At 62.1% G+C, this 25,918-nt stretch overlaps 2 protein-coding genes and 1 long non-coding RNA gene across 5 annotated transcripts in view; 2 read left to right on the top strand and 1 right to left on the bottom strand.

The window, feature by feature from the left end:
* On the bottom strand, positions 1-19,273 carry LOC131274368 (uncharacterized). Of its 2 annotated transcripts, XR_009181618.2 has the most exons (5): positions 18,971-19,273; positions 18,826-18,878; positions 14,471-18,032; positions 14,230-14,322; positions 1-4,698 (listed from the first exon to the last, which is right to left on the bottom strand). It is a non-coding gene; the product is annotated as an uncharacterized lncRNA (long non-coding RNA). The 2 variants fall into 2 exon arrangements; XR_009181617.2 differs by having other exon boundaries at positions 14,471-18,878.
* BCAM (basal cell adhesion molecule (Lutheran blood group)) lies at positions 2,571-12,090 on the top strand. Of its 2 annotated transcripts, none has more exons than XR_009181615.2 (15): positions 2,571-2,683; positions 4,382-4,503; positions 5,074-5,302; positions 5,388-5,458; positions 6,340-6,436; positions 6,512-6,694; positions 7,127-7,263; positions 7,627-7,783; positions 9,708-9,823; positions 9,922-10,063; positions 10,220-10,356; positions 10,490-10,677; positions 10,770-10,914; positions 11,511-11,619; positions 11,705-12,090. XR_009181615.2 is itself a non-coding variant. In XM_058280399.2 (15 exons), the coding sequence occupies exons 1-15, from the start codon at positions 2,599-2,601 to the stop codon at positions 11,708-11,710; spliced, it is 1,881 nt and encodes a 626-aa protein (XP_058136382.1). In that variant the 5' UTR covers positions 2,571-2,598; the 3' UTR covers positions 11,711-12,090. The 2 variants fall into 2 exon arrangements, 1 of the variants encoding a protein (XP_058136382.1); XM_058280399.2 differs by having other exon boundaries at positions 10,533-10,677.
* Positions 17,262-25,918, top strand: part of NECTIN2 (nectin cell adhesion molecule 2) — a 27,974-nt gene continuing 19,317 nt past the window's right edge. The window contains exon 1 of the mRNA XM_058280403.2: positions 17,262-17,380. Coding sequence (XP_058136386.1) covers positions 17,293-17,380 — 88 coding nt within the window. The 5' untranslated portion in view covers positions 17,262-17,292. The remainder of the gene's footprint in view (positions 17,381-25,918) is intronic.

Below are 25,918 nucleotides of genomic sequence, written 5' to 3' on the forward strand. Positions count from 1 at the left end.
TTTGTCATTTGCATCTGGTTTATTTCATGCAACACGATGTCTTCAGGGTTCACCCATGTGGATGTCATGTATTCAGAATGGGAACTAATTTTAAAGTTAACCGTCACATGTGGTATGAAAAGATAAGGCTGTCTAATCAAAATCCGTACATAAAGATACATGATAGCAAGGATGGAGTCGGTGAGTTAATTCAGTTCACTCCACAAATATTTACTCAGCTGCTCCCTGTGCCAAGCACCGTTCTGGACACCGGTGAAGAAAACAAAGTTACCATTCTCTTGGAGCATATATTCTACTGGACAAGACAAGCAGTAAAAGTAATTAATCATAAGATGAGGAGGGGGCATGGCTAGGATAAGCAGGAGCTGCTCTGCTCTTCTCTCCCGAGATGATTTTGGAGTAAGGATTTGAAGCAGGTGAAGGAGGCGGGAGAATATCCCAGAAGAGGAAGCAGCAGGTGCAAAGGCCCTGAGGCTGGGCCATGCTTGGTGCACTGGAGGAACAGGATGGTTGCTCACGCAAAAGGAGAGTGAACGACGGGGAAAGAGTGGGAGATGAAGTCAGTCTGGTAACGGGGACCAGGTCTAGGAATTTGTGAGCCTTGGAGACCTTGGAGCCTTGGAGCTTTCACTTTTACTCTGATGGGAGCTATAGGAGGTTCCTGAGCAGAAGAGTGATGTGAGCTGACTCACCTTTTAACAGGATCCCTCTGGCTGTTTGGTGGAGAATAAATTGTAGGGAGCAAGGGCAGATGACATCACAGTGCTGGTTTCTGCAAGTCTGCCAGGGGCTGGAGCTGACATTTCTGGCTCCCTCCTCTGTACACACTCCGTGCATTGTGCATCCCTTGTCCCTCACCTAGAACCTCAGCTGGTTGGGTTCTTGAGGAAGGTGGAAGGGGAGGCTGATGAGAGGGCACTGACCAGCATTCAGCCCCCAGCAGCGGGTGCACAAGCCGGGGACTGCAGAGCCGGGAGTGGGTGCCTGGGGTGGCAGCGTGTGAGCCTGTGTCGGGGAGCAGCAGGGGTTGTCTGGGAGAGTGCTTGCATTTGTCCTGGAGCAGTTCGTGTGGTGTGTCTAGTGATGAGCCAGGCCGGGTGGGGTTTGCACGTGGGGGTCTGTGCTCTTGAGATCCAGCCTTGCAGGCCTTCCCTGGGCGCCTGCTTTGTGCCTGGCCCTGTGCTGGGTGGTGCTGGGGCCACCACGATGATGGAAACAGCCTCGGCCCCATCCTACTGGGGCTCACAGCCCAGTGGGGGAGAGAGACCTATCCCCAGAGAGTGACAATCTAGAGTGGGCAAGGCTAGGACGGGGGACAGAAAGGGTCTGGAGGAGCCCAGAGGGGTGAGGGAGGGCTTCCTGGAGGAGGAAGCTCTACTTAAAGGTCACCTTTCTCAGGATAACAATTGATCATTTCTGTGACCAATGGGTAAAGCAGCCTGGACCAGGCTGACCAATGCCTCCCAGGATGAACACTGCATCCAACAGAGCCAAACCCAGGCTCCAGGGACCATGTTTGATCAGAGTCCTCTCCCGGCATCCCCCTTCCCCTCAGCCAACTGGGGTGGGGTGGGGGGGACCGGTTGCAGCCCAACCTGAGCCGGTTGTGAGGAGCTTGTGGCAGTCTGACCTGTCATCCTGTCTGACCTGGGAACTCTGCGGTGACAAGGAGTGGGCTCCTCCTGCCTCCCCGGGTGCCCTGGCCTGCTCCCCTGCCCCACTCACCTGCTCCGGCCAGCCTGCTTCTCCGCCCCTCCCCCTAAAGCTGGGAGGAAGGGCCTCGGAGAAGGAGGGAGAAAGAGGGGTGGCATTCCTGGGATTCCCTGGGGTGGGGGGTGGTGGTAAAGAGAGGGCCTTAAAGGAAAGAACAAGAGAGCGCCCAGCAGCCCTCCAGTGCGCCCCCAACCCTCCCTCTCCACAGTGGAATAGGTGGAATTGGGATTTGAAGGCCATTAGATATGAGGTGGGACTAGTTCAGTTCCAGGCCACTGGTCAGCCCAGAGCCCTGGTCACCAGGGAAGGCCTCCTGAAATATATTGGGCAAGGTGGTCCTGGGCCACTGGTCATGGTGGGAGTTACTGGGCAGACTCAGGCTGCTGATTAAATGGATTCGCTGGTTATTCTGCAGGAGCCTGACTCAGCCATAGGTCAGGCTAGGGGTCACTGGTTATCCTGGGAGAGGCCAGTGCAGGCTACCGGTTGTGCTCAGATCTGCTGGTTCAAATGGAGGAGGCCAACCCGGGCCACCGGCCCTAGTGGAAACGTGTCCCCAAGGCCCCTGGTCAGACTGAAGGCGCAGCCGGATCCTGGGTCCCCGATGAGGCCCCAGCCCAGGGCACCTGCTCATCTCGTTAGGCAGTGCCCCGCCGCGGGCACTGGTCAGCCTGGGCCGGAGAGCAGGGGCTTGGGGGCAGAGGGAGCCCTGCGCCAGCTGCCGCGGCCGGGAGGTCCGCTCTGGGCAGTGGGAGGTCCTGGCCGGGCGCCCGGGCTCGGGGGACGAGGGGGGCCGGGCGGGCGGGGCGGGGCGCCCAGGGGCGGGGCCTCCTCTCTCCCCAGCGCCGCGGCCGCCGAGCGGCAGTCGCCGCCGCCGTCGCGAACATGGAGCCCCCGGACGCGCGGGCCGGCGCGCATGGGGCCCCGCGGCTGCTGCTGCTGCTGGCGCTCCTGCTGCGGGCGCACCCAGGTAGAGCTCGGACTGAAAACGGGGCTCAAAGGGGGGAGAGGGGAGTGGCTCCGCGGGACCCCGGGAGGGAAAGGGGGAAAGGGGGCTTCCCCGGTCGCATGCCCTTCCTGGGGCATGGGAGCATTGGAAAGAACCCCTCCCAATGGAGACCTGGGGACAGCCAGGCAGGGCAGCAGAGGACAGCACAGCAGCGGAGAGAGACGACCCGAGAGTGAACCCCCTCCGGGCCCCCGGTCTCCTCCTCCCTCAGACCCCCAAATCGGGGACCCCAGCCTCCTCCGTCAGACTCCAGGTCTCTAGCCACCTCTTCCCCCAGGCTACAGAAGTCCACCACCCCAGGGCTGCCCCCCCACCAAAGGTTCTCAAGTTCTTAGCGGACCAGGGACCCCCTAAGAGTAGCTAGGGACCCTGTGGCTAGAAACCACATGGTGGGTTCCCCAACTAGAGTCACAGCTCAGACTCTAAAGAGCCGCCTCTCTCAGGCCAGAGGCTGGGGGACTGGCCCTGGGCAGTAACAGCGGAACAAACCGCTTCCAACTGCGAGTGCCCCCTTCCCGGGGCCCCAGACAGACCCGCACACCTGCGTGGTGGCCGGACGGAAGCGGCCCCGGGGGCTGGAAACGGGGACAGAGAAATGGTAGAGACTGGCCCTAAGGACAGGCTGGGACGACCAGGGTGAGAGGTGAAGGCCTGGGAATCAGGCCTCGGGCATAAGCATGGCAGAGAGTTGGTCCCCCGGGGCTGGGCTGGGCCGGGCCCGGCTGGGCGGGGAAAAGGAAGGTTCTCCGAATTGAGAACTGATGCCAGCCCAGAGGGTGAGAGAGCTTGGTTTCCTGACAAGAACAGCTCATTGGGCTAGGATCCCAGGACCCAGGAGTCCAGGCCCCCTTCCGCAGCTCCCCCATGACTAAAAAATCCGGACCACAGTCCCCTCCCCCCTCAGCCCCAGGAGTCCAGGGTCCCGGGTCCCCTCCTGCCTCAGCCTACCCCCCAGCCCCCCATCACTCCTCTCCATATTTCTGAGCCTCAGAGCCTTCACCATTTCCATCTCCCTTTCCTCGCTGAGCTAAGGACCCCTTCCCCGGGCTGCACAGGCCCCGGCCACCTCCATTGCATTTTCCTGGGGGTAAAAGTGTGCCTTCCTTCGCCTCTCCTGCTCGACTAAATGCCCCTCCAGGGCAGGGCCGGGGCTGGCTCATCCCTTTGCCTCCAGCACCTCAGCAGGGCCTGGCCCGCTGGGTGGGGTAGTCGGTGCTCTCCTCGTCGGAGTCCACCTCAGGCTGCGTCTCTCCTCCTGGGCTCCAGCCTCTTCCTCCGCGCTGGCATCTCCAGCTCTCCATGTCTCCTTCTCTCTCTCTGGGTGTCTTTCGCTCAGCCTGTCCCTCTAGAACTCCATCTCCTCCTCAGGAGCGGGGGGCCGAGGTGTGGGCTGCGGCGGCCTGGAGCTGAGGCAGGCGGGGTGTGTGGGGGCGGTGAGGGGGGACAGGGCTGGGCAGGTCTCAGGAATGTGGGAGGGACAGGCTGGCTCAGACCTGCCCAGCCTGGCGCCAGAGCCCCCTACCCGCCCCTTGGGGTGGCTTTGGGGGACCCGCGTCCTTGATCTGAGAGAGGAGGGACTAGAGGCCCAGACTGCTGGGTCTGAGCGGGGAGGGGGCTGGGGGCCCCAGGAGGGGGTGAGCTCGGCTGCTCTCGCCGCAGGTGCCCAGGCTGAGGTGCAGGTCTCGGTGCCTCCCCTGGTGGAGGTGATGCGAGGGGAGCCCGTGGTCCTCGACTGCACCCCCTTCAGGGCCCAAGACCATTTCACGCTGGAATGGTTCCTGGTGAGTGCTGCCAGCTGGGCTTCAGGGCGGTGGGGCTGGCCAGCGTGACCTCGTGACCCGAAGGACCCTTAGCCACCTGCCGAGCGCAGCCCCATTTCACAGCTGGGGCAACTGAGGCCCGGCGGGGGGGAGGGACTGAACCAGGTCCTCGGGGCTCCGCTGAGGCTTGGGATGACATCCTTCAGAGCGCTGCTTCTGGGAAGTGAGAAGCGATCGTTCAGAGCCAAAGCATCCAGAAAGGGAGAGCGCCTGGGCAGCTCCAAAGACAGAGAGAGGGAGGGAGAGGAGGGAGAGAGAGCGGGTGGGAGAGGGAGGAACAGGGGGAAAGAGGGATGGGAACAGAGTGAGAAGAGGGAAGGGGGAGACAGAAGGCAAAAAGAGAGGATAGGGAAGCAGGGGTGGGAGAGAGGGGAGAGAGGGGAGAGAGGGACCAGAGAGAGAGAACAGGAGGAAGACAGGCAGGGGCGCAAAGAACGGGTGCTGGGGTGAGACGGGCAGGGAGGCCGGCTGGGCAGCCCCTTAGGCCCCCTGCCCCCTGCAGACCCTAACCCTGCCCCCTGCCCCCTGCAGACGGACCGCTCTGGGGCCCGCCACCTCCTGGCCGAGGCGGAGCTGCAGGGCTCCGAGCGCCAGGGCACGGTGCTCAGCGCCCAGGGCCGCAGCCCCCCGTACCAGCTGGACCCCCGGGGGCGCCTGGTGCTGGCCGAGGCCCAGGTGGGCGACGAGCGCGACTACGTGTGCGTGGTGAGGGCCGGGGCCGCGGGCACTGCGGAGGCCACCGCGCGGCTCCGAGTGTATGGTGAGTGTCCCCGGGTTACCCCGGGGTGGAGGGAGGGGGGCGAGGACCCAGGGAAGGGGCTCCTGACGTGATGCCTTCCCCGCAGCCAAACCAGAGACCACGGAGGTCCTCCCCAACAAGGGGACGCTGTCTGTGATAGAAGACTTTGCCCAGGAGGTACCTTGGGGGGGGCGGGGTGATTCCAAGATTCTGGGGGAGGAGGGCCTGGACCCCTGGGTCTGAGGGAGGAGGGGACTGGGGCCTGGACCCCTGGTCTGAGGGAGGAGGGGGTTCGGGCCTGGACCCCTGGTCTGAGGGGGAGGGGGCTGGGGCCTGGACTCCTGGGTCTGAGGGGGAGGGGGCTGGGGCCTGGACCCCTGGTCTGAGGGAGGAGGGCACTGGGGCCTGGACCCCTGGTCTGGGGGAAGAGGGAGCTGGGGTCTGGGCTCCTGGATCTGAGGGAGGAGGGGGCTGAGGCCTAGACCCCTGGGTCTGAGGGAGGAGGGGGCTAGGGCCTGGACTCCTGGGTCTGAGGGAGGAGAGGGTTCGGGCCTGGACCCCTGGTCTGAGGGGGAGGGGGCTGGGGCCTGGACTCGTGGGTCTGAGGGAGAGGGGGCTGGGGCCTGGACCCCTGGGTCTGGGGGAGGAGGGGCTGGGGCCTGGACTCCTGGGTCTGAGGGAAGAGGGGGTTCGGGCCTGGACCCCTGGTCTGAGGGGGAGGGGGCTGGGGCCTGGACCCCTGGGTCTGAGGGAGGAGGGGCTGGGGCCTGGACTCCTGGGTCTGAGGGAGGAGGGGGTTCGGGCCTGGACCCCTGGTCTGGGGGAAGAGGGAGCTGGGGTCTGGGCTCCTGGATCTGAGGGAGGAGGGGGCTGAGGCCTAGACCCCTGGGTCTGGGGAGGAGGGGCTGGGGCCTGGACCCCTGGGTCTGGGGGGAGGGGCTGGGCCTCCGCGTTCCTGGTCCTGGAGACACCCGGGGTTGGGTCTGATTGAGCAGAGTCCTGAGGGAAGAGGGGCTTGGGGACGTTCAAAGCCCAAGGCCGCGCCTGCCTGTCCCCAGATCGCCACCTGCTTCAGCCGGAATGGGAACCCCGCCCCCCAGATCACGTGGTATCGGAACCAGCAGCGCCTGGAGGTGCCCCTGGAGGTGAACAAGGGTGAGCGCTGGGCCCGGTGCGCGCACGGGGGTGGGGGCGGGGGGCCGGCTGACCGCCTGCTCCGTGTCCCCCCAGAGGGCTACATGAGCATCCGCACGGTCCGCGAGGCCTCGGGCCTGCTGTCCCTCACCAGCACCCTCTACCTGCGGCTGCGCAAGGCCGACCGCGACGCCCGCTTCCACTGTGCCGCCCACTACGAGCTGCCCGACAACGGGCACGGCCGCCTGGACGGCCCAGCCTTCGGCCTCACCCTGCACTGTGAGTCCGCACTGCCCCGACCCCTGACCTCACGCCGCAGGTCAGCCTGTGGTTCACATTGACCTCGAACCCCCCGCCTCACACTGAAAGGTGTGCTGCTGGCCTCTGACCTCCGAACTCTGACCCCGCCACCGTAGCACCCCAAGCCCCTCCAAGTTTTAGGACTGAAGGCTCTGCAGTGCCCTCTTCGTGCTCACTCTGAATTGGATCCTGATATGATGTCACAGTGACCTTCATCCACACTGACCTCTGACCCTTGCCCTGAATCCTCTGCTCCTCCCAACCTCTTACCTCTGCTCCTTGCTTTCAGATTTCCCATGAACGTGAGCCTCCCAACATGTGACCTCTGACCATCCCTTGCCGTCTCCGTGACCCTACCCTGCCCTACTCCTTTGACCTCTGACCTCTGGTGTCCTCTGCCCTTGCCCGCAGATCCCACGGAGCACGTGCAGTTCTGGGTGGGCAGTCCGTCCACCACGGATGGCTGGGTGCGCGAGGGCGACTCTGTGCAGCTGCTGTGCCGAGGGGACGGCAGCCCCAGCCCGGAGTACACGTTCTTCCGCTTTCAGGTGACCCGACCTATCGCCCGTGGGGAACCCACGGCCCCAGGCCTCTGTGACGTCCCCACCACGCTAGGGTCCAGCGCTTGACGTGGAGGGCCCCTGGCTTAGCAAAGCACCCGTCCGGGCCGATCAGGAGCGAACAGGACCTCTGCCCTCTAATTTGAGAGAATCCTGCTTAGCAGGACACCCGACTTGGGTGACCCCTGACCCGGCAGGACCCTTGGCCCCTTCCGCGAGTGGGTGCTGATGCCACCCGATACTGATCTGGTGACCCTTGACCTACCAGGACATGCGGCTGGGCCTGGGACGGCCCCTGGCCCTGCGGGGCCGTGTCTCCCCTGACGCTGGCTCCTTGCCCCTGGCCCCCAGGAGCAGCAGGAGACGGTGCTGAACACAAACCTTGACGGGAACCTGACGCTGGAGCGGGTGCAGCGGAGCCAGAGCGGCACCTACGGCTGCAGGGTGGAGGACTACGACGCGGCCGAGGACGCCCAGCTCTCCCAGACCCGGGAGCTGCGCGTGGCCTGTGAGAGACCTGGGGAGGGAGGCGAGCACGCGAGGGGCCCTCAGCAGCCCCCTCGGCCCGCCCCCGGCCTGCACCAGCCCATCACCCTGAATATTCTGCCTCCCTCCCTTTCTCTCCATTTCTAGGCATTCCCTGCCCCAGTTCAAGGGCTCCTTCCCCTCTGCACCCCATCTCACCCCCTCCCACTCACCCCACCCAAGGCAGCCAGAGGGCTCCTTTTAAAACGCAAACCTGCCCCTCCCCTGCCATGGCTCCCCAGCACCTCCAGGAGGGAAGCCCACGTGTTTCACGCTGGCCTCCAAGGCCTGATGTCCACCTGTGTACTTGGCCACTTCCCCTCCAGCTGACCCTTCTCCCCAGTCGAAGCTGCCTCCTCATCACATCCCCAGCTCTGCGCCTCATTCCCACACTGTCCTGTCTACCATCGATTTCCTGCCAATCCTTTGGATCCTTCTAAGAAATCTTTTTAGTCCACTTTTTAGTCGAGCCCTGTGCAAGGGCTGTTTCCTGTTGGGACTCCTAACACACCCCTTCCTGGAACCAGATCCTGAGCCAGATGTTGGAGAACGTCTGTGAACACGATAGCCCAGTGTTCGCCTTTCCAGAGACCCCAGTATATGAAGGGAGACAGGTGGCAAATGCTGAAGGAGACACTTTCGGTGGCAATAAGGGCACCTCCAGGGACAGGGCTGGGCATGGGGAGGGCGGAGTTGTTGGGGAGGTGGGGACAGAGATTATTGTAGATGGAGGGTGCTGCAGGCCGCGTCCCCCAGGACACAGATTCCGATTTGGAGATCTGCAAGTAGAACATTTACCGGGGAGTACTTTGGGATCGACACCTAAAGTGGGGAGGGGGGCGAAGGAAGCAGGACCGGGCAGAGGGAGAAGCTGGGGCTTGATGCTGTCTCGAGAAGGCCTCAGCTGGCCCCACGGGGCACTCGGAAGCTGAGACGGCCCTGCAGAGCCGCCCCCGCTGGGACAAAGCGGCTGGCCTTTCTACCCCCATGTCAACCAGTCATTGACTATGAGCTGCCCCGGGGAGGGGGCGTGACCTCGGGCCAGGCGCTCTGCGACCCGGCAGGGCCCAGAAAAGTGGACAGCTGAGGGCTGACAGCTGACAGCCTTCTCAGCAGCCGGGGGAGTAAGTCCCGAGGTCCTGGCTGTCCACAACGGGGTCAGGCAGGCCTTTCTGAGAAGGGGACCCCTGAGCATGGAACCAGAGAATGGCGCAGAGCCGGAAGAGCATGCCTGGCAGAGGGAGCCGCCGCGGCCCCAAGGCAGGATTTGGCATCCTTGTGAAGGGCAGCAAGAGAGCAGGGTGGCTGCAGCTTAGTGGGCAAGGAGAAGGGCGGGCGATGAAGCCAAGGAGGTAGCAGGGGCCAGACCAGGCATGTAGCAAGGAATTTAGCCTTGATACTGAGGGCACTGGGGAGCCACTGCAGGATAGTAAGCAGAGGGGAGGGCTGACCGGTGTGTGTCTTGAAAAGCTTCCTCTGGCTATTGGACGAAAAGATGGACTTGACAGGACATGGTGGCAGCAGGGAGACCACAAAAGAGGTGACTGGGCCGGGCAGCTGTGGGGTCAGAGGTGGCGAGGAGGAGGATCTGTTTTGGAGGCAGAGCAGATAAGGCACTTAGAAGGCAAGTGTTCGGGCTGGAGCAACAGGGAGACCGAAAGAGGAAGGCTAGCCGCTGCCCCTGAGTTCAGCTCTGGAGAAAGCGGCCGAGGGGGCCTGGAGTTGGAGCTTGACTGCTGTAGTCTGATTTTCCAGAGGTGGGAAGAACGGGGGCGAGCCCTTGCCGGCCTCTGCTTAGGACTGTCCGGTTAAGTCCCCACCCACCCCCGCCGCCACAGCCCTGGGGAGCCCCTAGCTGAGTGGGAGAGGGGCTGGGGGCCGTGACAGCCTCTTCCCCACCCCCCCAGACCTGGACCCCCTCACGCTCAGTGCCGGGGAGGAGCTTTCCCTGAACCTGAGCAGCAGCGCAGCCGTGAACTGCTCCGTGCGAGGCCTGCCCGCCCCTACCCTTCGCTGGACCAAGGTGAGGGGCAGAGGAGCCCTGGGACCCCGGGGCTCACACCCCCTCCCCTTGGGTCGACCTCCCCCGGCTCTCATGCCCCCCCTTCCCACCCCGCCCAGGACGCTGTGCCCCTGGGGAACGGCCCAGTGCTCCCGCTCAGCTCCGTCACCTTCGATTCCGCGGGCACCTACGTCTGCGAGGCCTCCCTGCCCACCGTGCCCCTCCTCAGCCGCACCCAGAGCTTCCAGCTGCTGGTCCAAGGTTTGGGGCTGGTGGGAGGGTAAGGTCTGGATGGGGACCGTGGGGGGGGGCACGCAGGGCAAAGAGGGTGAGCTCCTGGCGTCTCATCTTTCTCCGTCCCCTCCCCTGCACCCCGAGTGCCTCCCTCTCACCTTGTCCCCCCACCACCACCTGCAGGATTGCCAGAATTAAGGCCGGAGACCACCCAGCCCAAGGCAGAGGGCGGCTGGATGGAGGGAGACGAGGCCAAGCTCATCTGCTCTGCCCGCGGTTACCCAGAGCCCAAATTCCGCTGGAGCCAAGCGGGCGGCAGCGTAAGGGCCACCCCTCTCCCAGTCCACCCCGACCCTTCTGGAACCCAGGCCCCCCCCCCCCAAATCCCTTGGGACCCTGCCCCGTCATCTCCCCAGGCACGCGCCCACCTACACCTCTACCCTCCCCCCCCAGCCCTTGACCCCCGGGGGCCCGGGCCTGACCCAAGCCCCCACAGCCGGCAGAGCCAGCCCCCGGGGGGCAGGGCTGGGTGAGCAGCGCCCTGACCCTGAAGGTGACCGGGGCCCTGAGCCGCGACGGCGTCTCCTGTGAGGCCTACAACCTCCACGGGAGCAGCCGGCACGTCTTCCACTTCGGCACCGGTGGGTGACGGCATGGGGGGGGGGCGGAGCTGGGAGGGGGATGGGCGGAGCCTGGCGGGCTGACCCCCTCCTCCCCCGTCCTGTCCCCGCAGTGGCTCCCCAGACCGCCCAGGCGGGGGTGGCCGTCATGGCCGTGGCCGTGAGCGTGGGCCTGCTGCTCCTCGTCGTCGCCGCCTTCTACTGCATGAGGCGCAAGGGGCGCCCCGGCTGCTGCCGGCGGGGGGAGAAGGGGGCTCCGTGAGTCACCTGCAGCCCCTCGCTGACCCGCCCCCGCCCCGCGCTCCACCCCCGACCTCAGCCTCAACCTCAACCCCAAAACCCAGCACATCGGGGCCCTCGACCCCACCGTGTCCTCTACCCCAACCACCTCCCCAACTCCAGCCACAAGGGAACCCCATCCCCAAAGCTGGTACAAAACCATCCTCAACCCCGTCCCCATCCCCTACTGCATCCCTCCCCGCTACAACCCCCAAAGACCCGCAGCCACCCCAGCTCCACCCAAACCCAGGTCAACCCCACCGGGTCTCCTCCGACTCCAGTCCCCCTAACTCCACCTTCCTCCCCAGCCCCAAACTATCACCAGCCAACCCCAACCCCTTCCCCAGCCACATCCCCAACCTAAAACCACCCCATCCCCGTCCCCAAATCCCTTCCCAAAGCGCCCCCCCCCGCCCCCGTGATCCTCTCCAACCAAAAACAGCATCTGCAACTCCATTCCCACCCCCATCGCCCATCCATCCCCACCCCTCCCCAAGCCCACCCCCACCCCGCACGGCCCCCCCTCCGTCCCTCCCCAGCCATGACCCCCTCTGACCACTGCCTCCTCCCCGCAGGCCCCCTGGGGAGCCAGAGCTGAGCCACTCAGGGTCAGAGCGGCCGGAGCAGGCCGGCCTTCTCGTGGGAGGCGCCTCCAGAGGAGCCAGGGGGACCTTTGGGGACGAGGTGGGTGAGGGCCCCCCAGGCACCCGAGGAGAGGGGACTCCTGGGGCCACATGGGCAGAGGCTGACCCTCTCCATCTCCTCCCAGTGCTGAGCCCGAGGACCTTCCAGAGCGTCACCGACCCGGCGCCGGCATCCGAGAAGCAGCCGCAGTCACGCCCCCCTGCGCCCACCCCCCCCCCCCCGCAGGCCCTCCCTTCCTTCCTGCGCCTGCCTAGCTGGGCAGGGACCACAGCAGCGGCCTGCGGGGGTGGGGAGACGCTCTCCCAGGCCCCAGAATAGCTCCTGGAGCCCGGCCCAGCGCCCGGCCTGGGACCAGGCTCCGAGGGTCGCGGGCTCGGGCTATTTTTACCTCCTGCCTCCCCTGCTGGTCCCCCCACCTGCCTCCCTGCTGCATAGTCTGACACTGGATCCCCGCCCCCGCCCCCGCCTGTGGACACTGGAGTCTGGAATAAATGCCGTCTGTCACATCAACGCCATCCTGTGGCCACCACGGCAGGGAGGGGAGCGGGAAGAGGGGGGTGCAGGTGATGCGCCCCTCCCAGCTGCCCCCTCCCCCCAGCTGCCTCCTTGCAAGACCTGGGGAGAAGACTGATGTCAAGGAGAAAAGAACAGGAGCGAGCCGAGGGTGACTCAGCTGGCTGAGGGGGGAAGAGAAAGACATCGGGGGGTCCGGAGGGCGTTGCCCAAAGGAACAGTCCCTGCTGGGGGGGCGGGGTGCTGTCCCCTTCAGTGAAAGTTCCGGTCTCTCTTGCTGGAGCCCCAGAGGGAATTGCAGCTGTGGAAGAGGAAAAGCTGGAGGAAGAGCTCAGGCTGAGCTGCAGAGCTGGTGGAATCAGGGAAGGGAAGGAATGGTTCTTGCAGCCAAGGATTCCCCGGGGAGGGACCCGGGGCAGAGAGAAGACAGCCACGGAGAGCGAGGCCAGCTAGCAAACTGACCTGGACAGAAGAAGAGGGATTTGGGGTGGGGGGCTTGGGAGAGACTCAGGGGAGAGGCAAGAGGTCCAGCCAGGGAAGCTCAGAGAAAGAGACAGAAAGATTTGGGGGAGACAGGTGAATAGATTTAGGGAGAAAGGCAGGTAGACAACATGAGACAAAGAAACAGAGACTTGGAATTCAGAGACGAAATTACAAGTGCAAAGGGAGAGGAAAATGTTGAAAGAAGGAGCTCAGAAAGTGGGGGTGACCTTTGGTTCTTGCCCATCAAATGAAGAGAAATGACCTTCTGGCCCGGAGGGGGCAGCCACTGTGGCCTCTCAAGCGACTTCGCCTCTCTGACCTCAGGTTAGTGGACCTCAGAATGGGCGGCGTGGGAGCTGTCGTGGCGAGGACTTGGCGTGATGCTGGGGAGCCTCCCAGCACACCCCAGAATCCCACAGCTGAAGGGCACCCGGGCCAGAGGAAGGTGCTCACAGCCCATAGGTGTACTGAGTCCATTTCAAACAAATGGCGAGAAAAGAGATGGGGCAGGGTAACGCATGTAGAGCTGGGTGCAAACGAAGGGCCCCGATCCCTGAGTTCTGGGGTATGCAGGTCCCCAGGTCCTCTCTCCCTCGCTATCTACCTCCCCATGGACGGTGAGGTTTCGAGGTCTGGAGTGGGTGGGGGAGCAGGTGCACCTGTCCGCGACTGTACCTGGGTGATAACCTGCCATGGCTTTTTACTGGGAGCCTTGGGCACAGGTTTCAGAGAGCAGAGTAGGTGTCAGCTACGGGGACTGGCCAGAACGCTCTGACCGGTGTGGGTATTTGGGGCTAACTCGGCCCTTCCTTTGTCCCCTTCTGTGTTCAGCTTAAATTCTTAATGTGTCTAAAGGTCTCACGAGCTGCTTCCTCCGTATCCATCCTTAGTCTTGTCTGTCTCCTTGTTTGTTTGGTTCTCTTGTTCTCTACATAGCAGAAGAGAATATTCTTTTTTAAAGAAATGCAGCCATAGGATCATAGGGTGATCCGTGGGCAGTGCCTAGAACCATGCCTGGCCCTACACAGGAAGTCTTCAGGACACGTTAAGTATCACGATTATTACCCCAGGGAAATGGAGGCACAGAGAGAAAGGCGGAAAAGGGTCTCTTGGTCCAGAAAAAGGACCAAGGTGGAGAGAGGCACCATCCGAAAGGCAGAGGCCTGGGGAGATCTGGGGAGGTAGAGGGCAAGTTGACAGGTGGCTCAGGGGACAGGAGAAAGTGGACCTGAGGGAGGAAGGGGTTCTCCTTCCTGCACCTGGTACCCGAGTTAATGAGGGGAGGGTCCCAGCGCATATTTGCATAAAGACATTTTACATAGAGATGACAGCCCAGGCCCTCTTAGGTCCCACCCCTCCTCCCACCTTGGTCAGGGGCCTGGGGGAAGGAGAAGGGAGCGGGGAGGAGCAAACCCTAGCATCCCAGACTCTAGGAAATCAAGGCAAGTTTGGAGTAAACCCTCCTTGCTCATCATCCTTCCGCAGCTCCCCAGTGCTCCCGGAGCAGGTGCCGTCCCTTCATCTTGGCCTTTGGGACCTTCCAAGCTGTGCGCCTCCCACACCCCGACATGTCCATTCTCCTTGTGCCTTCCTGACTGCTATCCCCCTAACCTGGAATGCCCATCCCCACCTCCCCCGTTATAAGCAACTCACCTGTCCTGCAAGGCCGGGACATGCTGAAAGACTCTGAAAACTTGCCACCCCCTTTTCTCTGCCGTTGAAACTTTCCAGGAATCTGTGCTTCTTCTGGATTCATAGATTTCATTAGTGAGGAGGTATTTGGTTGCAAATGACAAAAAACAAACAAACAAACAAAAAACCGAAGTCAAATATTGGTGTCGGTGAAAAGGGAATATATTCCCTCATATAATATCCAGGAAGTTGAAGGACTTACTGGCTTCAGGTAGAGCTGGATCCAGAGGCTCAAATAGTCTCACCGGAAAGCTGTCCTTTCCCATCTCTCCACACTGCTGTCCTCCAGGCATGGGCAGGGTCTGTTGTCTCAGGTGACGCCCACAGCACTGAATTTCTACCTTACTCCAAGGAAAGAGGGTGTCCCTTCCCCCTTAGTTCTAAAAGAAGTCTCGGGGCTAATTGTCATTGGTCAGGAAGGGGTCCTAGGGCCACAGAATGCCCTGATTGGTTGGCCAGACCAGGGTCAGGCTCACTCTGCACCAGAAGGTTCACTATGGGGAAATCTTCGGGAGTTGCTTCCAGAAGGGAGGGAGGCTGCTGGGCAGATAAAGCACTTGGCGCCCACTCCACCCATCCATCAGGAGCCTTTGGCCCTGCATCCCTGCCAACCAGTGGTTACAGCTCTTGAGTGAAGTGCTGCCTCTGGGACTCCTTGACCCTGGAAGCTGACTCCCTGGGCAGGGGACCCACCCAGTCATTTGTCAACAAACACGGCAGTGCCCAGCCTTACACATATCCCCTTAAGAGTGGGATCAAGTGCCCAGCCCCTGCTCCGGGAGCTCCCCTTCCAGACACACCCCTGCCCACGGAAAATAGCCAGGATTCACAGGTCAGGAGAAGGGGGGTGCTAGGAGGCCTTCCTGGAAGAAGTGTCCTGGGGACCAGTTCTTTTGCTCAAGGGACAAACAGGATTCCAGGATGGGCCAGGACTTGCGGTGGTTGGTGGTTGCAAAGCAAGTTAGTGGCAAGGCTGGCACTAAAGCCCAGAGGTCCTGGCCCACCAGCCTGGCCCCAGATGAGGGAGAGAAGGACCGCTGACCTCACACCAGGCTGCGCCAAGCCTGAGATGCCTGTCATCTGGAGGTGATGTAGGCTAGAGTTCTGGGTTCAAATCCCAGCCTGCTAAGTCCTGGCCGTGTCTTGGGGCATATAACCATTCCATGCCTCCGTTTATTTTTCAGTAAAATGAGGATCCTAACAGTGTCCCCTTCACGGGATTCTTGTGAGGGATTTAAGTAAGACAAGGAAGCTGTGTAGAACAGTGGCAGCTCCTGATCTGCCCTTCTTTGACTCTGATTTGCGGCCAGGCCACAGTCTCTCCACGCCTCCATTGTGTGATCACTTAAGGTGCCCCGTGGGTGATTCGAGGTAATACCCCTAGCACACTTAGATCAGTGCCCAGCGCGCAGTAAGTGCTTAAGACACTGATTAATATTGTTGTCGCCAAGACCTAGGCTCTGCCCTCCAGGGTTGGAGAGCTCAGGTGTGCAGGGATGGGCAGGCGCAGGTGGCCCTCCACTGCTAGGCAAGGAGGCCCCAGGGCCGCCCCTCCCCCCGCCCCGCGCTGATCGGTGGCCTCCTCGCCGTGGAGGGGTTTTCAGGCCCTCGGCAGCACCCTCTCCCTCAGCCTCCCGCGTCCCGCCCCCAGCTCTCACCCCACTACTCTGGGGCGGGTGCCCTCGCCAGCTCCCCGGGCTGCCCAAGGAATGTGAAGAGGTAGGTGGGGGTGGGGAGGAGCCGGAGGCGCCAGGGAGAGACAAAGGGGCCGAGTCAGAGCGACCGACACAAAGACGCGAGCGACGGCGGGAGGCTGGGGAGATAGGGGAAGTGGGACAAGGACACGGGGAGGGACCGGCAGGGAGCGGAGGCCGGACCCCAGCCCCGCCCCGGCCTGGCGGCGCGGCGGGGCGGGAGGAGCGCAGGGCTGGTCTGTGCTGCCCCCTGGCGGGCGGGCGCGGGAAGGCGGCGGCGCGGCCCCAGCGCGCCCGGAGAGGAAAGGGGGACGCGGGGAGCGAGCGGGCGGGAGACCCACGGAAGAGTTGGGTCAGGAAGAGACATCGAAAGAGACGGAGAGACAAAGACCAGGAATCAGACGCGGCGAGTTAGAGGAAGTAGGCGGAGAGGGAGGAAGAGAAATCCAGGGACGGAGAGGGAGACCCAGAGGCCGAGAGAAATCTGGAAAGGAACGACGCAGCGCCCCTCAGATTAGACGGAGACGAGGCTTTGCCGAGACGCCCTCCCAGGGCCGCGGGAACCCCGGCGACGGACGACAACAGCGGTGGCGGAGGGGTCTCGGCCAAGGGGCGGGGCGCCAGGGAGCGGGCCCTTGGGGCCTCTTTGCCCCGCAGTGGAAGAGCACCTGCGCCTGCCCCCGCCGCACAGAGGCTTTCCCCCCGGGGGGCAGCTGCGGGGTGGAGGGGTGGGGCCTCGGCTGAGGCTGAGGGCGTGGGTTTAGGAATTCCGGCCAGGCCGAGACCCGGCCCCACCGAGCTCCCGCGAGCCGGGCGTGCGGGGCGCGGGCGGGAGCGTGCGGGGCGCGGGCGGGAGCGGTGAGGGCTCGCAGAGGCCAGGAGAAAACCCTGGAGGGGCGGGATTTGAACACCACGTGGTGGCGGGACTGGACTTCTGGGGGAGGGGCGAGCGCGGGCTCCAGGGAGGGCACCGGGTCGGAATCCGGGGGGATGGGAGCAGGATCCCGAGGGGGCGGGGTCAGGATCCCCGGGACGCGCGGTGTAGAATCCTGGGAGGGGGCGGGGCCTGCGCCGGGGAGCGGCTCCGCAGGGTGCAGGGAGCCTGTAGGTCCTGTGACGTCAGCGAGTCCGAGTGGTCGGAGCCGAGGCCCGGGCGCCCCGCGCAGAGCCTGGAGAGCCGAGCTCGGCTAGCGGAGCCCGGAGAGCAGAGCGCGGCGGGAACCCGCTGGCAGCCGGGGCCCCCCGGCACCTGCTCGCCCGCACACTCGATCGGTGCGTGCCCAGTGACCCGGGGACCCTCGTCCAGGCCCAGCCCCTCCCCGGGCCCTCCATGGCCCGGGCCGGGCCCCTCTCGCCGTCGAAATTGTCGCGGACGCTGCCGCTGCTGCTGCTGCTGCTGCTGCTTCCCCGGGAAAGCGGTAAGAAAGCGCGGACGACCCCGGGGTGCCCTCCCCCATGTGGACCCTCCTCCCTTCCCTACCTTCCAGCCTGAGCACCTCCCCTCACCCCACCCCAGCTCACCGAGCCTCCCTTCTCCTGCCCCCTTCCTGGTTTGCTCTACCAACTCCGACCCCCACACACCCCATTCTCTGAAAGCAGAAGCCCCTCCTGTCTGCATCCAGCTCACCCCCCAAGACCCTTTATTAATCCCGACCCCACACCCTTTGCTGGCCTTCTCGGTCCCCCGCCCCTTCCCAAGGCCCTGACACCGAAAGGATTAAACCCGAGGTCTGCCGGTGGTTTCGTTCCCCCGCCCCACTCCTCGCCCATCAGTTAATATGGATCTGGGGTTCCGTCCCCGCTCCCCTCCTCAGGACCTCCCCTCCTAGCAGGAGGCCCGTGATGTGGAGGCGAGCACACACCCCTTTTCCCCCTTCTCCCACGGCTTGGCGTCTGAGGCCTGGGGAGAATTGAGGGCAGGGGTCCAGATATCGTGGTCCTCCAGAGGGACGGGGAGCTCGGGCTTTGGGTTCTTGGGTGATCGAGGATACGAGTTGGGGCGATCCGAGGGGAAAGACCTGGGGGCTCCAACCCCGCATCTCTGAGAGCTGAAGGCTGATACCTGGGCCCCTGGAAACAAGGGAAGGGGGGCTGATTACGGGGCTCCAGAAAAATTAGGGGCTGGGGGCTCTGTTTCCAGGATCTCAAGTAGAATGAATGGAGCCCGGGGGCTCTGTCCACTGGGATCAGGTAGAACTGGGGATTGGGGGCGTGTCTGTCTTGTGGTTCCAGCTTTAACTGGGGGCAGGTGGCTCAATCTCGTGGGTCTCGGATTTAATTGTGGACAGAGGAATGTCTTCTGAGATCCAGAAGTAACTGAGGGCTGGAGGCCCGCTCTGCTGGGTCCCAGGTAGACGGAGAGGCCGAGCCCCGAGGCAGGGAACGGCCCGTGGGGACATCCCGGGGGAATTTTCCCGGTTTCACTTTCGCGCGGGGGGGCGGTCGGGGACAGATCTCCCAGCTCCGGGTTCCGGATTCCCTGGGTTTCGGGGAGCTTATCTCTTCTCTCGCCGCGCCTTTGTCCTCAGAGCCGCCCTGGGAGGTGGGCGCGGGGAGCCGCCGCCCTTCTCCCCTGCCCGCCCCCGCGGGGGAGGTGCCAGGAGGAAGCTGGCGAGGGCCCTGGCCGCGCCTCCGCAGGTCGCCCAGCTGTTTATTCCCAGTTGGAAGCCGGGGATGCAGGGTTTTCCCCGGGGTTTGTCCAGAAGGAGGCTCTGGGGGGCTTGGGGGGAGCCCCGGGCACCCCTCGGGCCCCATTTTTCCCAGGATGCCCCTGAAAGGTCTCCCAGCCTTGACGCGAAGCTGAGAGCTGCTCTCCCACCCCAGCCCACCAGGCCTGGAGCCAAGGGGTGACTTGGTGCCTCACCTCCCAGAAGGCTCCGACGGTCCTCGGAGACCGGCACTCCTCCTGTGCTGCCTCTGCCAGGGCGGAAACGGGCTCAGAAAGGGCCAGCCGCTTTCCCGGGTCCGGGGCCAGGCCCTGGGGGGGCGGGCCCCAGCCCCTACCTTACCGTTTTAGAGGTGGCCTCTTCTGACCCCCTCGAGGCTCTGGAAAGTGTGGGTGCTTGAGCTTCCATTTCCCCTTTTGCAGTCCCCTCCCTGCAGAGCTGCCAGGAGGATCCAAAGGTCCCTTAGAGGGAAGCTGGCCCCTTTTCCTGCCCGTGACCCTTCTGCCTGTGCTCCCTGCTGGCCTTCCTCAGCGCCCGCACCCCCGCTCCTTTCCTGCGTCCTTCACTCTTTCCCCACAGCCCCATTCTCCCTCCGCTGCTCTCCCTCCCTCTCCTTTGCTGCCTGGTCTTTGCCCTCTGACCTCCCTCCACCTCTCCCGGGAGCTTTTGCTCCTCCCTTCTTCCCATGCCCCTCCCCCCCCCCTCCCCCGCCTCCCACTCCCACAGCCCAGCAAGCCCCGTCTTGGAGGGGGAGGGGAGAGGCCTGGCAGAGGAGAAGGGGGGCACGGATAGCAGGGGACAGACTCCCCTAGACAGAGGGGGCTGGAGGCGGAGACACCTCAGGAAGGGAACACAGATGGGGGCGGTGAAAGACACCGGCTGGGGAAGAAAGCCAGAGGCAGGAGGGGCGGGGAGCGGGCAGACACCGGGGTGAAGACATGCTCGGCAGCTGAGGGGAGACCCCGAGGTTGGGTGAGAGGCGGGCAGCCCGAGCCCCCAGCCGCGGGAGGGAGCGCGTGGGGCCGGCAGGGAGTGGCGGGCAGGAGGACGGCACAGAGGACAGGTCCAGCTCCCCCGCCCTGCCTGGACGCTGTTACATTTTTAAGGTCCCAGCAATGCTGAGAAATGGGGGAGGACGAGAGGGGACCAGGTAGAAGGTGTACCCGAGACTCGGAAGGACCTGCGGGGGCGGAGGTTGGAGGCCCCGGTGTGGGGGGGAGGCCAGGAGACCCCAGGAGTCCCGCAGCGAGCTGGATGCCAGGGGCTGGGGGACCCAGGCCTGGAAAGAGGAAAGAGTGAGGCTGGCTAAGGAGCAGGGTCTCCCTGAGCCAATGAGAACGGTGTAGGGCTGGTGGCGGTGACACCTGCCCACCTCTGAGAGTCCTGGAAGCCCCTGGACTCTGCCCTGCGAGTGGGTGATTTGGGGTGTGGCTTCCAGCTCCGGAAAGCTGGAATGAGAGGCCCGGAGAGCACAGCCCAGGAGCCCTGGGAGACGCCGAGAAGAGCGACAGGGACCCTGAGACCCTAGGAGTAGAGACACAAGGGCAGGCTCCCGACCCTAAGACGCAGGTGTGGAGAGAGACACGAGCTCTTGGGAGACCCAGACAGCAGACACCGAGAGATGCCGCCCAGAGGGTTAGAAAACTGTCCAGAAGTGGGACCTGCAGGACCGGGAGGCCAGGGGCTCTGAAGCGGCAGGGACATGAGGCAGGAGATGGGGGAACGGTGCGGTCTACAAAGAGCACTTGCAGCGGTTCACCCCCAGGTATCAGGCCCCACGGGGCGGCCTTCAGTGTGGTTCGAGCCCCTTCAGAAGGGCCGGGGGGCGCGCCCCCGCTCTCACTGCAGAGGGACCTCAGGCACGGGGTGGGGAAGGCAGGAAGCCAGGCGCAGTGATCCAGGCGCAGACAGACAGACGGCCCTATCGCCTGGCTTCCCTGCCGCTACTCACTCCCAGACGGGCTCTCGGATTTCTGCTGCAGGGGTGGGCACCGTGATCAACGCGATTGATTAATTAAGCAGGTGGCCCAGGCAGCAGCTGAGGCCAGAGCGCGAAGCTCGCGGGCCTTCACGGGCCTGCCTGAGTCCCGCCGCGCCTTCGCGGGGCCCATCACGGGGCTTTATAGGTCTGGGGGGGGTGACCCAAGCCCTGAGGAGTCCCGGCCCCCAGCCCCTCCTCGCTCAGACCCAGACGTCCGGGCCCCCTGCCCTCCTCCTCCAGCTTCCATGCCCTCCTCTCTGCCTTGGTCTCTCCATCCCTGGACCTCAGGCCACAGGAGCTCTGTCCTGGGCTCACAGCACATCCTGGACGGCTGCCTTCTCCCCCTGCAGGAAGCCTGCAAGCCTGGCCCACAGGGAGAGGAAGCCTGGGTGAGGACCCAGCCGACACCAGGCCAGCTTGCCAAGGAAGGCCATGTTCCCATTGCCACACTCCCCCACCGCCACCGTGCTGGCCACGTCCCCGCCGAGGTCAGAGCACAGGCGCCTGCCCGGCCGAGCACCGGACGCTGGGGTCCTGACTCCAGGCCAGCCATCCCCTGGGCTCCCTTTCCCTGGGACAGAGCATCCAGGCATCAGCCCAGACCCCTGTCCCCTCCCCACATCTGCCCATTCCACCTTCTGGATGTGCTTTCAACCCCTCCTCTCCTCCCCAGCCCCCCCTTGGTGTTCACCTGGGCCCCTGCCCCTCTCCTTTGCCCTCCCGCCATTCTGAGGGATCTTTCTAAAGCACACGCCTAAGCTTGCCCCTCCCCTGCTAATAACTCTCCAGGGCTCCCCAGTGCCCTGCCTTTAGGGGAAAAAAAGCTCAAACTCTTTCAGTGAGCCTCAGCCTGTGAGACCTAGTACATTGTTGATTCTCCAGCGTCATCTCATGTATTTGTTCGGCACATTCTGGACCTCCTCCTGTGTTCCAGGCACTGTTCTAGGCGCTAGAGATAAGATCAGGAACAAGAGGAACAGAGCCCCACGCCCTGCCGCTGATGTTCAGGCAAAGGTGGTGGGCAGTGACATCGGACAGTGAGGGGGCTGGGAGGGAGCCAGAAGCAGCGCTGCGGGGACACTCGATGCAGGGTGGTCAGGGAAGACCTCGCTGAGCAGAGACCTGAAGCAAGTGTGGGAGTAAGCCATGGGGACCCGGGAGGGGAGAGTGTTCCAGGACGCAGGAGTAGCACGTGCAAAGGCCCTGGGGTGGGACCTGCCTGGCATGTTTGAGGAGCAGCGAGGAGGCGAGGGTGGCTGGAGCTGGGTGAGTCCGGGGGAGAGGGTAGGAGACAAGGTCAGAGAAGGGACGGGAGCAGATAGCAGGTGGCCCTGTGGGCTGCTGCAACGGCCCGAGCTTTTTTTTTTTTGAGTCAGGTGGCAGCCACAGGAGAGCAGAGAGGAGGGACGATGCAACGTCGGTTCTACTAGCCTCCCTCTGGCTGTGTACAGGGGCCCACTGTAACAGTCCAGGCTGGGTGCAGGGACCAGGCGTGGTCAGTTTGTAGGAATATCTTGAAGATGGGGCCGACAGGATTGCCTGATGGGTTCCATGTGGGCCGAGAGATGAAGAGCCGAGTGGAGACTGGTTCTGGGATTTCTGTCCTGAGCTTCTTACTGGGTGGAAGAAATGCCTTAGAAATGGACTTGTCCCCACCTGGGACTGTTGTCCCCTTCAGTCCTTCCGAATCTGAAACTTAGAATGGGGCTCTTGCTGTAGTGGGGCTTTGGAACCTACTTCACTCATTCATTCAGCAGATATTTATGGAGCACCTACTGTGTGCAAGCTCCTGTCGTAGATGCCGGGGATACAGCTGTGTGAGCAAAGCGAGACAAAAATCCCTGCCATCATGGCATTGCCGTTGCAGAGGGGAACGTGGTCCGTCTAGGGTATAAAATGGCAAGAAGTGCTAGGTGGAGAAAATGAGGCCCGGGCTAAGGCGACGGGGCAGCCGGCCCGGGAGTGGAGAGGCATGTGACCCTCTGGGGTCAGAGCCTGTGGGGTGAAAGGACAGCCTGAGGAGTTGCTACTTGGGGGCGTTATCGTCCACAGCCGCCGGTGCTCAGGCACCAGCCTGGATGGGGCTGAAGGGAGCTGTGGGCTTCTTGCTGTGGGACAGGAGATCTGAGGCCCTGAAAGACATGTCCGGCAGAGAGGGCTGGGGGTCCCGGAAAGGAGAGCCTTCCCCTATGCCTCGGCCCTCTTCCCAGCCCTTCTGCCCCCACCCCCAAGCCCTCGCTCCAGCCCCCTTCCCACCCCAGCCTTCCTGGCATTCTCGGGGATAAAAATGTGTGCAATATTTGTCTCCTCCACTGATCAGCAAAGGTCTTGATCATTCAACAGGGTTTACTGAGCACGTACTATGCGCCCGGCGCTGCTGTAGGTGCCAGCAATACGACAGGGAAGGCATGGGCGAGTCCCTGCCCTCAGGGAGCTGACCCTCTAGTGCCCAGAACCTGTTCGTTGAGTCTTTGTTGCATGACCATAATTGGGCAGCAGGAGGCGAAGGCATGGGGGGCGAGCAGGTTCTCCCAGGGACCCTCTTCTCTGGCCCCCGCCTCTCCCCCACCACCAAATCCCTTCAGTTTCTAAGCTGTTCTGAAGCCTGATAATCCGGTTATATCCTGATCACCACCTTCTCCTCAGGCCTCCTTGGCTTAAGTCACTCTCCAATTCCAGAACCCTCAATGGCTCCCGCTGGCCTGAGGAGAAAACCTAAGGCCTTGGCCTTGGTCCCACCCTACCTTGCTCTCTGCAGCTCTTACTGGAAGGCTTTTCCTGCCTCCGATTGAGTGTCCTTCCCTTCTCACTCAGGTAGAAAGAGGCAGAGCCTGTGGGGGCGGGTGGGTGAGGGGGTCCTGGCACTCAAGGGAGCCTGGGTGAGCCGGAGAGCAGTGCCCTATGGCAAGGGAGGGATCCAGCCCCAGCACCCCATTGTCCCTGGAGCCCCATGTCCTGACTTTTGTCTGGATTTTTTTTTAGAAGGTACCAGGGATTGAACCCAGGACCTCGTATGTGGGAAGCAGGCGCTCAACCACTGAGCTACACCTGCTCCCCTTGTCTGGATTTTTATTTTTTTTATTATTTTATTTTATTTTGTTATTTTTTATTTATTTCTCTCCCCTTCCCCCCCTGTTGTCTGCTCTCTGTGTCCATTCGCTGTGTTTCTACTGTGTCTGCTTGTATTCTTGTCAACAGCACCGGGATTCTGTGTCTCTTTTTTTGTTGCGTCATCGTGCTGCGTCAGCTCTCCATGTGTGCGGTTCCACTCCTGGGCAGGCTGCGCTTTTTTCGTGTGGGATGGCTCTCCTTGAGGGGCGCACTCCTTGCACGTGGGGCTCCGCTATGCGGGGGACACCCCTTTGTGGCAGGGCACTCCTTGTGTGCATCAGCACTGTGTATGGGCCAGCTCATTACATGGGTAAAGGAGGCCCAGGGTTTGAACCCTGGACCTCCCATGTGGTAGGTGGACGCTCTATCAGTTGAGCCAAATCCGCTTCCCTTGTCTGGATTTTTACATGCCTTCTCCAGACCCTTCTGTGTTGGCTGCTAATTCACATTAGAAGCAACACCCTGTGGGCCAAAGCATATGTTCACCTGTGCTGGACTCATGGGTGCCAGACCCTGCTAGGAGCCGCCAAGAGAAAATGGTCTCATGGAATTGGCACGTGGAAACACGGTGAGCCAGCTCGAAAGGGGCAGAGCTGGGCGGGCGCGTGCTCCGAGCGTCCTCCCTCTTTATACTCTGCACTGCAGCCCTAACCCGTTTCCCAGGGCAGCGCCCTTGGGTTCGAGTTGCGGGACATTTATGGGAATTCCATGAGATCACGTATGTGGCACATTTAGGCCTGCACCCATGGCCCTCCCTCTGCCCGGGGACCCCTCATTAGGGTCGTCTGTTAACGCTCCCTGGATTCCAGTGTGGGACCACACACCACCACCCCATCTCAGCCAGAGAGGGCCTGTCCCCCCAGCCTTGCCTCCGGACTGAAGGTCAAGCAAGGGCCTCTTGTAACTATACCTCCCTCACTGTGTTGGTTTAGCAAGCACTGAGCAGGTATTTCCTGTGGCCCTGGGCTAAGTGCTCTACAAATATTTTTAAACCTTATAACAACCTAAGAAATTCTATTTTTTTTTACAGGGGAGGGAACTGAGGCAAAGAGAGGTTCAGTGCTTTGCCCAAGGCCACACAGCCACTAAGTGGGGAATTTGAATCTAGGCAGCCTGTGCCCTCAGGCACCATGCTTTACTGCCTGGAATGGCAGAGAAACACTGCTCATTATTTTTATTAAACGTGGGAAAACAAGATAGGCTAGGAAATGAAAACGTATGTTTCACACCAAAAACCTGTACACGAATGCTCATAGCAGCATTATTCATCATAGTCAGAAATGGAAAAAAACCAAATACCCGACCACTGATGAATAAATAAATCAGATGTGGTCTAGCTGGTGATGGAATAATAGTCTAGAAAAAGGAAGGTAGTTCTGTTGCACACCACAATATGGATGAACCTCGAAAACATGATGATAAATGAAAGAAGCCAGTCACAAAAGGCCACGTAGTGTGTGATTTCATTGATAGGAAATGTCCAGAAAGGGCAGAACCGTAGAGACAGAAAGAGATTTGTGTTTGCCAAGGGCTGGGGGGTGGGCGAAAGGGGGCTGACTGCTAATGGGTACAGGGTGTCTTTTGGGGTGTTGAAAATGTCCTAAAATTGATTGTAGTGATGGTTGCACAACCCTGTGAAAATACTAAAAGCCACTGCATTGTATACTTTAGATGGGCTAATTGTGTGGTATGAGAGTTATATCTCAATAAAGCTGCTGAAACAAAAAGATGTTATCAATATGTGCGCACACATGTGATTTTTTAAAAAAGAGTACTACTTCTCACAGAAAGATGAGAGAACGTATGTTACTATGGAGCAAAAGATGAGCAGAGATATGGAGTGGGCACAACCATTCTAAGGTCCACAGGATGGAGGAATAGAGTATGGATTAGAGTGGACTTCTGATATTCAATTCATGAACTATTGTGATTAGTAATTGAAGAAAATGTGGCATTGATGTGGAGAAAGTGGCCATGGTGGCTGCTGGGGGTAGGGAGTGGAAGAGATGTGATGTGGGGCATTTTCAGGACTTGGAGTTGTCCTGGGTGGTGCTGCAGGGACAGTTACCGGACATTGTATGTCCTCCCATGGCCCACTGGGTGACTGTGGGAGAGTGTGGGCTATGGTGTGGACCATTGACCATGAGGTGCAGCAATGCCCGGAGATGTATTCACCAAGTGCAATGAATGTCTCATGA

Source organism: Dasypus novemcinctus, chromosome 18 (genome assembly GCF_030445035.2).
Source record: "Dasypus novemcinctus isolate mDasNov1 chromosome 18, mDasNov1.1.hap2, whole genome shotgun sequence".
NCBI lineage: Eukaryota > Metazoa > Chordata > Mammalia > Cingulata > Dasypodidae > Dasypus > Dasypus novemcinctus.